Source organism: Poromitra crassiceps, assembly GCF_964638095.1.
Source record: "Poromitra crassiceps genome assembly, chromosome: 8".
Classification (NCBI taxonomy): Eukaryota; Metazoa; Chordata; class Actinopteri; order Beryciformes; family Melamphaidae; genus Poromitra; species Poromitra crassiceps.
The window spans coordinates 32078268-32094285 of NC_139629.1; the positions used below are offsets into that span (position 1 = coordinate 32078268).

Consider the following 16018-nt stretch of genomic DNA (forward strand, 5'->3'; position numbering starts at 1 on the left):
CACGCCACGCACACGCCACGCACATGCAAGATGTGTGTCCCGGCCGTCAGAGCTTGCCCTCTGGGTAGTACGCATGCTTAATCTGTGTTACAAGAGTGAGAATGATTAGTTAAACATCTGTACAGTAATGTGTGTGTGTGTGTGTGTGTGTGTGTGTGTGTGGGTGTGTGTGTATGTGTGTGTGTGTGTCTTTCCTCAGGACTTGGACCCGGTGTTTGAGGAAGAGTCCAAACCCATCTACTGTCAGGGCTGCCAGAGCATCTCCTTCTGCACCTTCACTCAGAGCAGCCTGCTGGTCGTCTGCTCCAAGTACTGGAGGGTGAGACTTACTATTCTTTATTTCCTTTGTTTTTATTTGTCCTTTATTTAACCAAGAAGGTTCAATTGAGATGTAATATATCTTCTGCCATGAAGTCCTGGTCAAGATGGGCAGCAAAATAAAACAATGTTTCGTGTAAAAATACAAATAGGGACAGATAACACCATAATAACATACCATACCACAAACGTGTGTCAATAACAAGGCCCGCGTCTTTTCATCAGGCCTGACAATCCACCTTATTTTTGGCGGCCATTTTTGCCTGATCTGCTGATGGGTGCTTCTTCCAGTGTGATCCTCCCAACCTTGTTGCTGACAGCTTGACACCCGTCTGGGCGAACGGAGCAAATCACTAATCAGGTCCAGCTTGGCAAAAATCTCGTCGATAAATGTTACATGGCAGTAAAACACCACTGAATGACCAAATTGATATAACTTTTAACCATTTCGAGTAACACTGTTTCCATACGGATCACCAGCGTTAGTTTGTTGTTTATAACGTGGCTATATTCATAACGTTTTATATCTCGGATGCGTTATTTCGAATCACACATATGTGGGTTTTAGACAGACTCGAGCCACTAACGTCATCGTAAGAGCACAATATTCCTAGAATGCAAGTTTAACTAAACAGTTACATGTCCTCTGCATTCTACATAAAATTAAGATATTACGGGTTGTTTTATTTTGTATGTTACATACTTATTGACCATGTTATGTTCAATTCAGCCAGGGTACAAGAGACTGAGTGTAGGTGGCCATCTTTTCAAATCAAGTAGAATACCATTTAGGAAATGGCAAGCTGCAACAATAAGTCACGTTAAACCGGACCTTGTACACACAATTATTTTTTACAGTGGGGCATTCAAAAATAAGGTGGATAAATTCTGATTTACGTCACAGTCAATTTAATGTGGCCCGTGCCTACTTTACATTACAGAGTCAATTGAATGTGGCCCGTGCCTACTTTACGTCACAGAGTCAATTGAATGTGGCCCGTGCCTACTTTACGTCACAGAGTCAATTTAATGTGGCCCGTGCCTACTTTACGTCACAGAGTCAATTAAATGTGGCCCGTGCCTACTTTACGTCACAGAGTCAATTTAATGTGGCCCGTGCCTACTTTACGTCACAGAGTCAATTTAATGTGGCCCATGCCTACTTTACGTCACAGAGTCAATTTAATGTGGCCTGTGCCTACTTTACGTCACAGAGTCAATTTAATGTGGCCCGTGCCTACTTTACGTCACAGAGTCAATTTAATGTGGCCCATCCTACTTTACGTCACAGAGTCAATTTAATGTGGCCTGTGCCTACTTTACGTCACAGAGTCAATTTAATGTGGCCCGTCCCTACTTTACATTACAGAGTCAATTGAATGTGGCCCGTGCCTACTTTACGTCACAGAGTCAATTGAATGTGGCCCGTGCCTACTTTACGTCACAGAGTCAATTAAATGTGGCCCGTGCCTACTTTACGTCACAGAGTCAATTTAATGTGGCCCGTGCCTACTTTACATTACAGAGTCAATTGAATGTGGCCCGTGCCTACTTTACGTCACAGAGTCAATTGAATGTGGCCCGTGCCTACTTTACGTCACAGAGTCAATTAAATGTGGCCCGTGCCTACTTTACGTCACAGAGTCAATTAAATGTGGCCCGTGCCTACTTTACGTCACAGAGTCAATTTAATGTGGCCCGTGCCTACTTTACGTCACAGAGTCAATTTAATGTGGCCCATGCCTACTTTACGTCACAGAGTCAATTTAATGTGGCCTGTGCCTACTTTACGTCACAGAGTCAATTTAATGTGGCCCGTGCCTACTTTACGTCACAGAGTCAATTTAATGTGGCCCATGCCTACTTTACGTCACAGAGTCAATTTAATGTGGCCTGTGCCTACTTTACGTCACAGAGTCAATTTAATGTGGCCCGTCCCTACTTTACATCACAGTCAATTGAATGTGGCCCGTGCCTACTTTACATCACACAGTCAATTTAATGTGGCCCGTGCCTACTTTACATCACAGTCAATTTAATGTGGCCTGTGCCTACTTTACATCACAGTCAATTGAATGTGGCCCGTGCCTACTTTACATCACAGAGTCAATAAGGTAAATTGAATGTGGCCTGTGCCTACTTTACATCACACAGTCAATTTAATGTGGCCCGTGCCTACTTTACGTCACACAGTCAATTGAATGTGGCCCGTGCCTACTTTACATAACACAGTCAATTTAATGTGGCATGTGCCTACTTTACATAACACAGTCAATTTAATGTGGCCCGCCTGTCTCTCTGTCTGTCTGTCTCTCTGTCTGTCTGTCTTCCTGTCTCTCTGTATGTCTGTCTGTCTGTCTCTCTGTCTGTCTGTCTCTCTGCCTGTCTGTCTCTCTGTCTGTCTCTCTGTCTGCCTGTCTGTCTGTCTGCCTGTCTCTCTGTCTGTCTGCCTGTCTGTCTCCCTGCCTCTCTGCCTGTCTGTCTGTCTCTCTGTCTGTCTCTCTATCTGCCTGTCTGTCTATCTCTGTCTGTCTCTCTATCTGCCTGTCTGTCTATCTCTGTCTGTCTCTCTATCTGCCTGTCTGTCTATATCTGTCTGTCTCTCTGTCTGTCTGCCTGTCTGTCTGTCTGTCTGCCTGTCTCTCTGTCTGCCTGTCTGTCTCCCTGCCTGTCTGTCTGTCTCTCTGCCTGTCTGTCTCTCTCTCTGCCTGTCTTCCTGCCTGTCTGTCTGTCTGTCTGCCTGTCTCTCTGTCTCTCTGTCTGTCTGTCTGTCTGTCTGTCTGCCTGTCTGTGTCCCTGCCTGTCTGTCTGTCTCTCTGTCTGTCTGTCTATCTCTGTCTGTCTCTCTATCTGCCTGTCTGTCTATCTCTCTGTCTGTCTGCATGTCTGTCTGTCTGCCTGTCTGTCTGTCTGCCTGTCTGTCTGTCTGTCTGTCTGTCTGTCTCTCTGCCTGTCTGTCTGTCTCTCTGTCTGTCTGTCTCTCTATCTGCCTGTCTGTCTATCTCTCTGTCTGTCTCTCTGCCTGCCTGTCTCTCTGCCTGCCTGTCTCTCTGCCTGCCTGTCTCTCTGCCTGTCTGTCTGCCTGCCTGTCTGTCTCTCTGTCTATCTCTATGTCTGTCTGTCTGTCTGTCTGTCTGTCTCTCTGCCTCTCTGTCTGCCTGCCTGCCTGTCTCTGTCTCTCTGCCTGTCTGTCTATCTCTGTCTGTCTGTCTGCCTGTCTGTCTGTCTCTCTGCCTGTCTGTCTCTTTCTCTGTCTGTCTGTCTGTCTGTCTGTCTGTCTGTCTGTCTATCTGTCTGTCTGTCTGTCTGTCTGTCTCTCTGTCTGTCTATCTCTCTCTCTCTCTGTCTGTCTGTCTGTCTCTCTGTCTGTCTGTCTCTCTGTCTGTCTGTCTGTCTGTCTCTCTGTCTGCCTGTCTCTCTCTCTGTCTGTCTCTCTGTCTGCCTGTCTCTCTCTGTCTGTCTCTCTGTCTGTCTGTCTCTCTGTCTGTCTCTCTCTCTGTCTGTCTCTCTGTCTGCCTGTCTGTCTCTCTCTGTCTGTCTCTCTGTCTGTCTGTCTGTCTCTCTGTCTGTATATATGTCTGCCTGTATGTTTGTTCAAGAAGAGTAGCGTATTATAGCTGTAATGTTTCAGTAAACACACATTAAAGACCGCTGATGTCAAGAGGCGTCTGGCGAGTGGGGGGTGCCCCCGTGCACGATTGTGTGTGTGTGTGTGTGTGTTTGTTGCATTTTGTTACAGACAAAAGTACACTACCGTGATCCAAATATGGTTTGTTGAATTGTGCAGTAACAGTTATCATTTACAAAACTATTGTTCAGTACTTGATAAATACTATTTTGCTTTATTAATCAGTTTTGTTGGTATTAATTACCCACAAACAATATTTGAACTCTGTATGCGTGCACTATGATCTAATACATTTACTAGCCTTTACGCTACTTACCTCTTCAATATGATCTAATACATTTACTAGCCTTTACACTACTTACCTCTTCATTAAACAAATACAATAAATAATCATTATAATAAATGTCTGCCTGCCTGCTGTCAGGAAGGCAGACATTCAAAGGGGAGATGTTTTTTTGTGTTCTCCCAACTGGAGTAACTAATGTCAGATTCAGGCGGATACATTGGTCTTTAGCGATTGGTTGGAAATGGAATTCTCCCGGGGAAATCCCCTCCTAGAAATAACTTCAACAGAGGGCAACCTGAGACTAGAAGGTGGAAATAAGGGGAATGAGTTGACAGTTCAGTCTGATATCAGGCTAAGGGCCTGTGTCCACCTAGCGTCTTTTTCCGACGTTAAACGCTGGGAATGCGCTGGGGAATGCTGATCCCAGCGCACAATATACAAGGAAGCAGTCTGCAAGTAACGTTAGTTCAGCTTGATAGCTGACAGCTAACAAGCTAACAACACAGGTAGGCTACGCTATTAAAAGCAGTAAGCACAACACTCACCAGAAATATTAAGTGTCTAGCCGATCTGCTCCCACAATTGAGCCGTTCTGTCTCTGTTGCGATAGTTTTTCCATATGATTAGTTACCAGAAAAGGAGCAGCCGACACCAGCGTCTTTCTGAAAAGTTAAAATATTTTCAGCTGGAAGCGCTGGGAGTCGGCGCACAAAAACGCCGAAAAAAGACGCTGGGCGCTCTGCACTTTCTCTACACGTCCGTGTGCGCTCGCATACGCTCTCCTCCCATTGGAAACAATTGAAAATAGACGCTGGACCTGAGGAAAAGACGCCAGGTGGACACAGGCCCTAAGGCTGTAGTAGCTGAAAGAAAGTGACCCACCAACAACCCTGCTTGTAGACAAAACGGCTAACATGCTTATGATGATGAACATGTATAAATATGTATCCTTGTTTTGTGTGTGTGTGTGTGTGTGTGTGTGTGTGTGTGTGTGTGTGTGTGGCAGGTGTTTGATGCAGGCGACTACTCTCTGCTGTGCTCAGTGCCCAGTGAGAGCGACCAGGCGTGGACCGGAGGAGAGTTCATCGCTGCTGACAAAGTCATCATCTGGACTGAAGACGGTTGTAGCTACATCTACAAGCTGCCTGCTAGGTAAACACAACAGACTGTATATAAATAGACGTAGCAGCTACATCTATAAGCTGCCTGCTAGGTAAACACAACAGACTGTATATAAATAGACGTAGCAGCTACATCTACAAGCTGCCTGCTAGGTAAACACCACAGACTGTATATAAATAGACGTAGCAGCTACATCTACAAGCTGCCTGCTAGGTAAACACTAGAGACTGTATATAAATAGACATAGCAGCTACATCTACAAGCTGCCTGCTAGGTAAACACAACAGACTGTATATAAATAGACGTAGCAGCTACATCTACAAGCTGCCTGCTAGGTAAACACAACAGACTGTATATAAATAGACGTAGCAGCTACATCTACAAGCTGCCTGCTAGGTAAACACTAGAGACTGTATATAAATAGAGATAGCAGCTACATCTACAAGCTGCCTGCTAGGTAAACACAACAGACTGTATATAAATAGACGTAGCAGCTACAGCTTTACCTAGCTGCCTGCTAGGTAAACACCACAGACTGTATGTAAATAGACGTAGCAGCTACATCTATAAGCTGCCTGGCTGCTAGGTAAACACCACAGACTGTATATAAATAGACGTAGCAGCTACATCTACAAGCTGCCTGCTAGGTAAACACCACAGACTGTATATAAATAGACGTAGCAGCTACATCTACAAGCTGCCTGCTAGGTAAACACAACAGACTGTATATAAATAGACATAGCAGCTACATCTATAAGCTGCCTGCTAGGTAAACACCACAGACTGTATATAAATAGACGTAGCAGCTACATCTACAAGCTGCCTGCTAGGTAAACACCACAGACTGTATATAAATAGACATAGCAGCTACATCTATAAGCTGCCTGCTAGGTAAACACCACAGACTGTATATAAATAGACGTAGCAGCTACATCTACAAGCTGCCTGCTAGGTAAACACCACAGACTGTATATAAATAGACGTAGCAGCTACATCTACAAGCTGCCTGCTAGGTAAACACCACAGAGTGTATATAAATAGACATAGCAGCTACATCTACAAGCTGCCTGCTAGGTAAACACCACAGACTGTATATAAATAGACGTAGCAGCTACATCTACAAGCTGCCTGCTAGGTAAACACAACAGACTGTATATAAATAGACATAGCAGCTATATCTATAAGCTGCCTGCTAGGTAAACACCACAGACTGTATATAAATAGACGTAGCAGCTACATCTACAAGCTGCCTGCTAGGTAAACACCACAGACTGTATATAAATAGACATAGCAGCTACATCTATAAGCTGCCTGCTAGGTAAACACCACAGACTGTATATAAATAGACGTAGCAGCTACATCTACAAGCTGCCTGCTAGGTAAACACCACAGACTGTATATAAATAGACATAGCAACTACATCTATAAGCTGCCTGCTAGGTAAACACCACAGACTGTATATAAATAGACGTAGCAGCTACATCTACAAGCTGCCTGCTAGGTAAACACAACAGACTGTATATAAATAGACAAAGCAGCTACATCTACAAGCTGCCTGCTAGGTAAACACCACAGACTGTATATAAATAGACGTAGCAGCTACATCTATAAGCTGCCTGCTTGGTAAACACAACAGACTGTATATAAATAGACAAAGCAGCTACATCTATAAGCTGCCTGCTTGGTAAACACAACAGACTGTATATAAATAGACAAAGCAGCTACATCTACAAGCTGCCTGCTAGGTAAACACCACAGACTGTATATAAATAGACGTAGCAGCTACATCTATAAGCTGCCTGCTTGGTAAACACCACAGACTGTATATAAATAGACGTAGCTACCTACATCTATAAGCTGCCTGCTAGGTAAACACCACAGACTGTATATAAATAGACGTAGCAGCTACATCTATAAGCTGCCTGCTAGGTAAACACCACAGACTGTATATAAATAGACATAGCACCTACATCTATAAGCTGCCTGCTAGGTAAACACCACAGACTGTATATAAATAGACATAGCAGCTACATCTATAAGCTGCCTGCTATGTAAACACCACAGACTGTATATAAATAGACGTAGCAACTACATCTATAAGCTGCCTGCTAGGTAAACACCACAGACTGTATATAAATAGATGTAGCAGCTACATCTACAAGCTGCCTGCTAGGTAAACACCACAGACTGTATATAAATAGACGTAGCAGCTACATCTGTAAGCTGCCTGCTAGGTAAACACCACAGACTGTATATAAATAGACGTAGCAGCTACATCTATAAGCTGCCTGCTAGGTAAACACCACAGACTGTATATAAATAGACATAGCACCTACATCTATAAGCTGCCTGCTAGGTAAACACCACAGACTGTATATAAATAGATGTAGCAGCTACATCTACAAGCTGCCTGCTAGGTAAACACCACAGACTGTATATAAATAGACGTAGCCACCTACATCTATAAGCTGCCTGCTAGGTAAACACCACAGACTGTATATAAATAGACATAGCAGCTACATCTACAAGCTGCCTGCTAGGTAAACACCACAGACTGTATATACTGTAAGTAGACGTAGCCACCTACATCTATAAGCTGCCTGCTAGGTAAACACCACAGACTGTATATAAATACATGTAGCCACCTACATCTATAAGCTGCCTGCTAGGTAAACACCACAGACTGTATATAAATAGACATAGCAGCTACATATATAAGCTGCCTGCTAGGTAAACACCACCGACTGTATATAAATAGACGTAGCCACCTACATCTATAAGCTGCCTGCTAGGTAAACACCACAGACTGTATATAAATAGACGTAGCAGCTACATCTATAAGCTGCCTGCTAGGTAAACACCACAGACTGTATATAAATAGACATAGCAGCTACATCTACAAGCTGCCTGCTAGGTAAACACCACAGACTGTATATAAATAGACATAGCAGCTACATCTATAAGCTGCCTGCTAGGTAAACACCACAGACTGTATATGAATAGACGTAGCCACCTACATCTATAAGCTGCCTGCTAGGTAAACACCACAGACTGTATATAAATAGACATAGCAGCTACATCTGTAAGCTGCCTGCTAGGTAAACACCACAGACTGTATATAAATAGACATAGCAGCTACATCTATAAGCTGCCTGCTAGGTAAACACCACAGACTGTATATAAATAGACGTAGCCACCTACATCTATAAGCTGCCTGCTGGGTAAACACCACAGACTGTATATAAATAGACATAGCAGCTACATATATAAGCTGCCTGCTAGGTAAACACAACAGACTGTATATAAATAGACGTTGCAGCTACATCTATAAGCTGCCTGCTAGGTAAACACAACAGACTGTATATAAATAGACGTTGCAGCTACATCTATAAGCTGCCTGCTAGGTAAACACCACAGACTGTATATAAATAGACATAGCAGCTACATCTATAAGCTGCCTGCTAGGTAAACACAACAGACTGTATATAAATAGACAAAGCAGCTACATCTACAAGCTGCCTGCTAGGTAAACACCACAGACTGTATGTAAATAGACGTAGCAGCTACATCTATAAGCTGCCTGCTAGGTAAACACCACAGACTGTATATAAATAGACATAGCAGCTACATCTATAAGCTGCCTGCTAGGTAAACACCACAGACTGTATATAAATAGACGTAGCCACCTACATCTATAAGCTGCCTGCTGGGTAAACACCACAGACTGTATATAAATAGACATAGCAGCTACATATATAAGCTGCCTGCTAGGTAAACACAACAGACTGTATATAAATACATGTAGCCACCTACATCTATAAGCTGCCTGCTAGGTAAACACAACAGACTGTATATAAATAGACGTTGCAGCTACATCTATAAGCTGCCTGCTAGGTAAACACAACAGACTGTATATAAATAGACGTAGCAGCTACATCTATAAGCTGCCTGCTAGGTAAACACCACAGACTGTATATAAATAGACATAGCACCTACATCTATAAGCTGCCTGCTAGGTAAACACCACAGACTGTATATAAATAGATGTAGCAGCTACATCTACAAGCTGCCTGCTAGGTAAACACCACAGACTGTATATAAATAGACGTAGCCACCTACATCTATAAGCTGCCTGCTAGGTAAACACCACAGACTGTATATAAATAGACATAGCAGCTACATCTACAAGCTGCCTGCTAGGTAAACACCACAGACTGTATATACTGTAAGTAGACGTAGCCACCTACATCTATAAGCTGCCTGCTAGGTAAACACCACAGACTGTATATAAATACATGTAGCCACCTACATCTATAAGCTGCCTGCTAGGTAAACACCACAGACTGTATATAAATAGACATAGCAGCTACATATATAAGCTGCCTGCTAGGTAAACACCACAGACTGTATATAAATAGACGTAGCCACCTACATCTATAAGCTGCCTGCTAGGTAAACACCACAGACTGTATATAAATAGACGTAGCAGCTACATCTATAAGCTGCCTGCTAGGTAAACACCACAGACTGTATATAAATAGACATAGCAGCTACATCTACAAGCTGCCTGCTAGGTAAACACCACAGACTGTATATAAATAGACATAGCAGCTACATCTATAAGCTGCCTGCTAGGTAAACACCACAGACTGTATATGAATAGACGTAGCCACCTACATCTATAAGCTGCCTGCTAGGTAAACACCACAGACTGTATATAAATAGACATAGCAGCTACATCTGTAAGCTGCCTGCTAGGTAAACACCACAGACTGTATATAAATAGACATAGCAGCTACATCTATAAGCTGCCTGCTAGGTAAACACCACAGACTGTATATAAATAGACGTAGCCACCTACATCTATAAGCTGCCTGCTGGGTAAACACCACAGACTGTATATAAATAGACATAGCAGCTACATATATAAGCTGCCTGCTAGGTAAACACAACAGACTGTATATAAATAGACGTTGCAGCTACATCTATAAGCTGCCTGCTAGGTAAACACAACAGACTGTATATAAATACATGTAGCCACCTACATCTATAAGCTGCCTGCTAGGTAAACACAACAGACTGTATATAAATAGACATAGCAGCTACATCTATAAGCTGCCTGCTAGGTAAACACCACAGACTGTATATAAATAGACATAGCAGCTACATCTATAAGCTGCCTGCTAGGTAAACACCACAGACTGTATATAAATAGACGTAGCCACCTACATCTATAAGCTGCCTGCTAGGTAAACACCACAGACTGTATATAAATAGACATAGCAGCTACATCTATAAGCTGCCTGCTAGGTAAACACCACAGACTGTATATAAATAGACATAGCAGCTACATCTATAAACTGCCTGCTAGGTAAACACCACAGACTGTATATAAATAGACGTAGCCACCTACATCTATAAGCTGCCTGCTGGGTAAACACCACAGACTGTATATAAATAGACATATCAGCTACATCTATAAGCTGCCTGCTAGGTAAACACCACATACTGTATATAAATAGACATAGCAGCTACATCTATAAGCTGCCTGCTAGGTAAACACAACAGACTGTATATAAATAGACATAGCAGCTACATCTATAAGCTGCCTGCTAGGTAAACACCACAGACTGTATATAAATAGACATAGCAGCTACATCTATAAGCTGCCTGCTAGGTAAACACCACATACTGTATATAAATAGACATAGCAGCTACATCTATAAGCTGCCTGCTAGGTAAACACAACAGACTGTATATAAATACATGTAGCCACCTACATCTATAAGCTGCCTGCTAGGTAAACACCACAGACTGTATATAAATAGACATAGCAGCTACATATATAAGCTGCCTGCTAGGTAAACACAACAGACTGTATATAAATAGACGTTGCAGCTACATCTATAAGCTGCCTGCTAGGTAAACACAACAGACTGTATATAAATACATGTAGCCACCTACATCTATAAGCTGCCTGCTAGGTAAACACAACAGACTGTATATAAATAGACATAGCAGCTACATCTATAAGCTGCCTGCTAGGTAAACACCACAGACTGTATATAAATAGACATAGCACCTACATCTATAAGCTGTCTGCTAGGTAAACACAACAGACTGTATATAAATAGACATAGCAGCTACATCTATAAGCTGCCTGCTAGGTAAACACAACAGACTGTATATAAATAGACATAGCAGCTACATCTATAAGCTGCCTGCTAGGTAAACACAACAGACTGTATATAAATAGACATAGCACCTACATCTATAAGCTGCCTGCTAGGTAAACACAACAGACTGTATATAAATAGACATAGCAGCTACATCTATAAGCTGCATGCTAGGTAAACACAACAGACTGTATATAAATAGACGTAGCAGCTACATCTATAAGCTGCCTGCTAGGTAAACACAACAGACTGTATATAAATAGACGTAGCACCTACATCTATAAGCTGCCTGCTAGGTAAACACAACAGACTGTATATAAATAGACATAGCAGCTACATCTATAAGCTGCCTGCTAGGTAAACACAACATACTGTATATAAATAGACGTAGCAGCTACATCTATAAGCTGCCTGCTAGGTAAACACCACAGACTGTATATAAATACATGTAGCCACCTACATCTATAAGCTGCCTGCTAGGTAAACACCCCAGACTGTATATAAATAGACGTAGCAGCTACATCTATAAGCTGCCTGCTAGGTAAACACCACAGACTGTATATAAATAGACGTAGCAGCTACATCTATAAGCTGCCTGCTAGGTAAACACCACAGACTGTATATAAATAGACGTAGCAGCTACATCTATAAGCTGCCTGCTAGGTAAACACCACAGACTGTATATAAATAGACGTAGCACCTACATCTATAAGCTTCCTGCTAGGTAAACACAACAGACTGTATATAAATAAACATAGCAGCTACATCTATAAGCTGCCTGCTAGGTAAACACAACAGACTGTATATAAATAGACATAGCAGCTACATCTATAAGCTGCCTGCTAGGTAAACACCACGGACTGTATATAAATAGACATAGCACCTACATCTATAAGCTGCCTGCTAGGTAAACACCACAGACTCTATATAAATAGACGTAGCAGCTACATCTATAAGCTGCCTGCTAGGTAAACACAACAGACTGTATATAAATACATGTAGCCACCTACATCTATAAGCTGCCTGCTAGGTAAACACCACAGACTGTATATAAATAGACGTAGCAGCTACATCTATAAGCTGCCTGCTAGGTAAACACCACAGACTGTATATAAATAGACATAGCAGCTACATCTGTAAGCTGCCTGCTAGGTAAACACCACAGACTGTATATAAATAGACGTAGCAGCTACATCTATAAGCTGCCTGCTAGGTAAACACAACAGACTGTATATAAATACATGTAGCCACCTACATCTATAAGCTGCCTGCTAGGTAAACACCACAGACTGTATATAAATACATGTAGCCACCTACATCTATAAGCTGCCTGCTAGGTAAACACAACAGACTGTATATAAATAGACATAGCAGCTACATCTGTAAGCTGCCTGCTAGGTAAACACCACAGACTGTATATAAATAGACATAGCAGCTACATCTATAAGCTGCCTGCTAGGTAAACACCACAGACTGTATATAAATAGACATATCAGCTACATCTGTAAGCTGCCTGCTAGGTAAACACAACAGACTGTATATAAATAGACATAGCAGCTACATCTATAAGCTGCCTGCTAGGTAAACACCACAGACTGTATATAAATAAACATAGCAGCTACATCTGTAAGCTGCCTGCTAGGTAAACACCACAGACTGTATATAAATAGACGTAGCAGCTACATCTATAAGCTGCCTGCTAGGTAAACACAACAGACTGTATATAAATACATGTAGCCACCTACATATATAAGCTAACTGCTAGGTAAACACCACAGACTGTATATAAATACATGTAGCCACCTACATCTATACGCTGCCTGCTAGGTAAACACAACAGACTGTATATAAATAGACATAGCAGCTACATCTGTAAGCTGCCTGCTAGGTAAACACCACAGACTGTATATAAATAGACATAGCAGCTACATCTATAAGCTGCCTGCTAGGTAAACACCACAGACTGTATATAAATAGACATAGCAGCTACATCTGTAAGCTGCCTGCTAGGTAAACACAACAGACTGTATATAAATAGACGTAGCACCTACATCTATAAGCTGCCTGCTAGGTAAACACCACAGACTGTATATAAATAGACGTAGCAGCTACATCTATAAGCTGCCTGCTAGGTAAACACAACAGACTGTATATAAATACATGTAGCCACCTACATCTATAAGCTGCCTGCTAGGTAAACACCACAGACTGTATATAAATACATGTAGCCACCTACCGTACATCTATAAGCTGCCTGCTAGGTAAACACCACAGACTGTATATAAATACATGTAGCCACCTACATCTATAAGCTGCCTGCTAGGTAAACACAACAGACTGTATATAAATAGACAAAGCAGCTACATCTGTAAGCTGCCTGCTAGGTAAACACCACAGACTGTATATAAATAGACATAGCAGCTACATCTGTAAGCTGCCTGCTAGGTAAACACCACAGACTGTATATAAATAGACGTAGCAGCTACATCTATAAGCTGCCTGCTAGGTAAACACCACAGACTGTATATAAATAGACATAGCAGCTACATCTATAAGCTGCCTGCTAGGTAAACACCACAGACTGTATATAAATAGACGTAGCAGCTACATCTATAAGCTGCCTGCTAGGTAAACACCACAGACTGTATATACATAGACATAGCAGCTACATCTTTAAGCTGCCTGCTAGGTAAACACCAGAGACTGTATATAAATAGACATAGCAGCTACATCTATAAGCTGCCTGCTAGGTAAACACCACAGACTCTATATAAATAGACATAGCAGCTACATCTATAAGCTGCCTGCTAGGTAAACACCACAGACTATATAAATAGACGTAGCCACCTACATCTATAAGCTGCCTTCTAGGTAAACACCACAGACTGTATATAAATAGACATAGCAGCTACATCTATAAGCTGCCTGCTAGGTAAACACCACAGACTGTATATAAATAGACATAGCAGCTACATCTATAAGCTGCCTTCTAGGTAAACACAACAGACTGTATATAAATAGACGTAGCAGCTACATCTATAAGCTGCCTGCTAGGTAAACACCACAGACTGTATATAAATAGACGTAGCAGCTACATCTATAAGCTGCCTGCTAGGTAAACACCACAGACTGTATATAAATAGACGTAGCAGCTACATCTATAAGCTGCCTGCTAGGTAAACACCACAGACTGTATATAAATAGACATAGCAGCTACATCTACAAGCTGCCTGCTAGGTAAACACCACAGACTGTATATAAATAGACATATCAGCTACATCTATAAGCTGCCTGCTAGGTAAACACCACAGACTGTATATAAATAGACATAGCAGCTACATCTATAAGCTGCCTGCTAGGTAAACACCACATACTGTATATAAATAGACATAGCAGCTGCATCTATAAGCTGCCTGCTAGGTAAACACCACAGACTGTATATAAATAGACATAGCAGCTACATCTATAAGCTGCCTGCTAGGTAAACACCACATACTGTATATAAATAGACATAGCAGCTGCATCTATAAGCTGCCTGCTAGGTAAACACCACATACTGTATATAAATAGACATAGCAGCTGCATCTATAAGCTGCCTGCTAGGTAAACACCACATACTGTATATAAATAGACATAGCAGCTGCATCTATAAGCTGCCTGCTAGGTAAACACCACAGACTGTATATAAATAGACATAGCAGCTGCATCTATAAGCTGCCTGCTAGGTAAACACCACAGACTGTATATAAATAGACATAGCAGCTGCATCTATAAGCTGCCTGCTAGGTAAACACAACAGACTGTATATAAATAGACATAGCACCTACATCTATAAGCTGCCTGCTAGGTAAACACAACAGACTGTATATAAATAGACATAGCAGCTGCATCTATAAGCTGCCTGCTAGGTAAACACCACAGACTGTATATAAATAGACATAGCAGCTACATCTGTAAGCTGCCTGCTAGGTAAACACCACAGACTGTATATAAATAGACATAGCAGCTGCATCTATAAGCTGCCTGCTAGGTAAACACTAGAGACTGTATATAAATAGACATAGCAGCTACATCTATAAGCTGCCTGCTAGGTAAACACAACAGACTGTATATAAATAGACATAGCAGCTGCATCTATAAGCTGCCTGCTAGGTAAACACCACAGACTGTATATAAATAGACATAGCAGCTACATCTATAAGCTGCCTGCTAGGTAAACACAACAGACTGTATATAAATAGACATAGCAGCTGCATCTATAAGCTGCCTGCTAGGTAAACACCACAGACTGTATATAAATAGACGTAGCAGCTACATCTATAAGCTGCCTGCTAGGTAAACACAACAGACTGTATATAAATAAACATAGCAGCTGCATCTATAAGCTGCCTGCTAGGTAAACACCACAGACTGTATATAAATAGACATAGCAGCTGCATCTATAAGCTGCCTGCTAGGTAAACACCACAGACTGTATATAAATAGACG

At 41.9% G+C, this 16018-nt stretch overlaps 1 protein-coding gene across 1 annotated transcript in view; it reads left to right on the forward strand.

The window, feature by feature from the left end:
• wdr7 (WD repeat domain 7) overlaps nucleotides 1-16018 on the forward strand; it is a 366561-nt gene that overhangs the window by 24055 nt on the left and 326488 nt on the right. The window contains exons 7-8 of the mRNA XM_083642120.1: nucleotides 200-319; nucleotides 5239-5384. Of these exons, the coding sequence (XP_083498246.1) occupies nucleotides 200-319; nucleotides 5239-5384 (266 nt within the window). The remainder of the gene's footprint in view (nucleotides 1-199; nucleotides 320-5238; nucleotides 5385-16018) is intronic.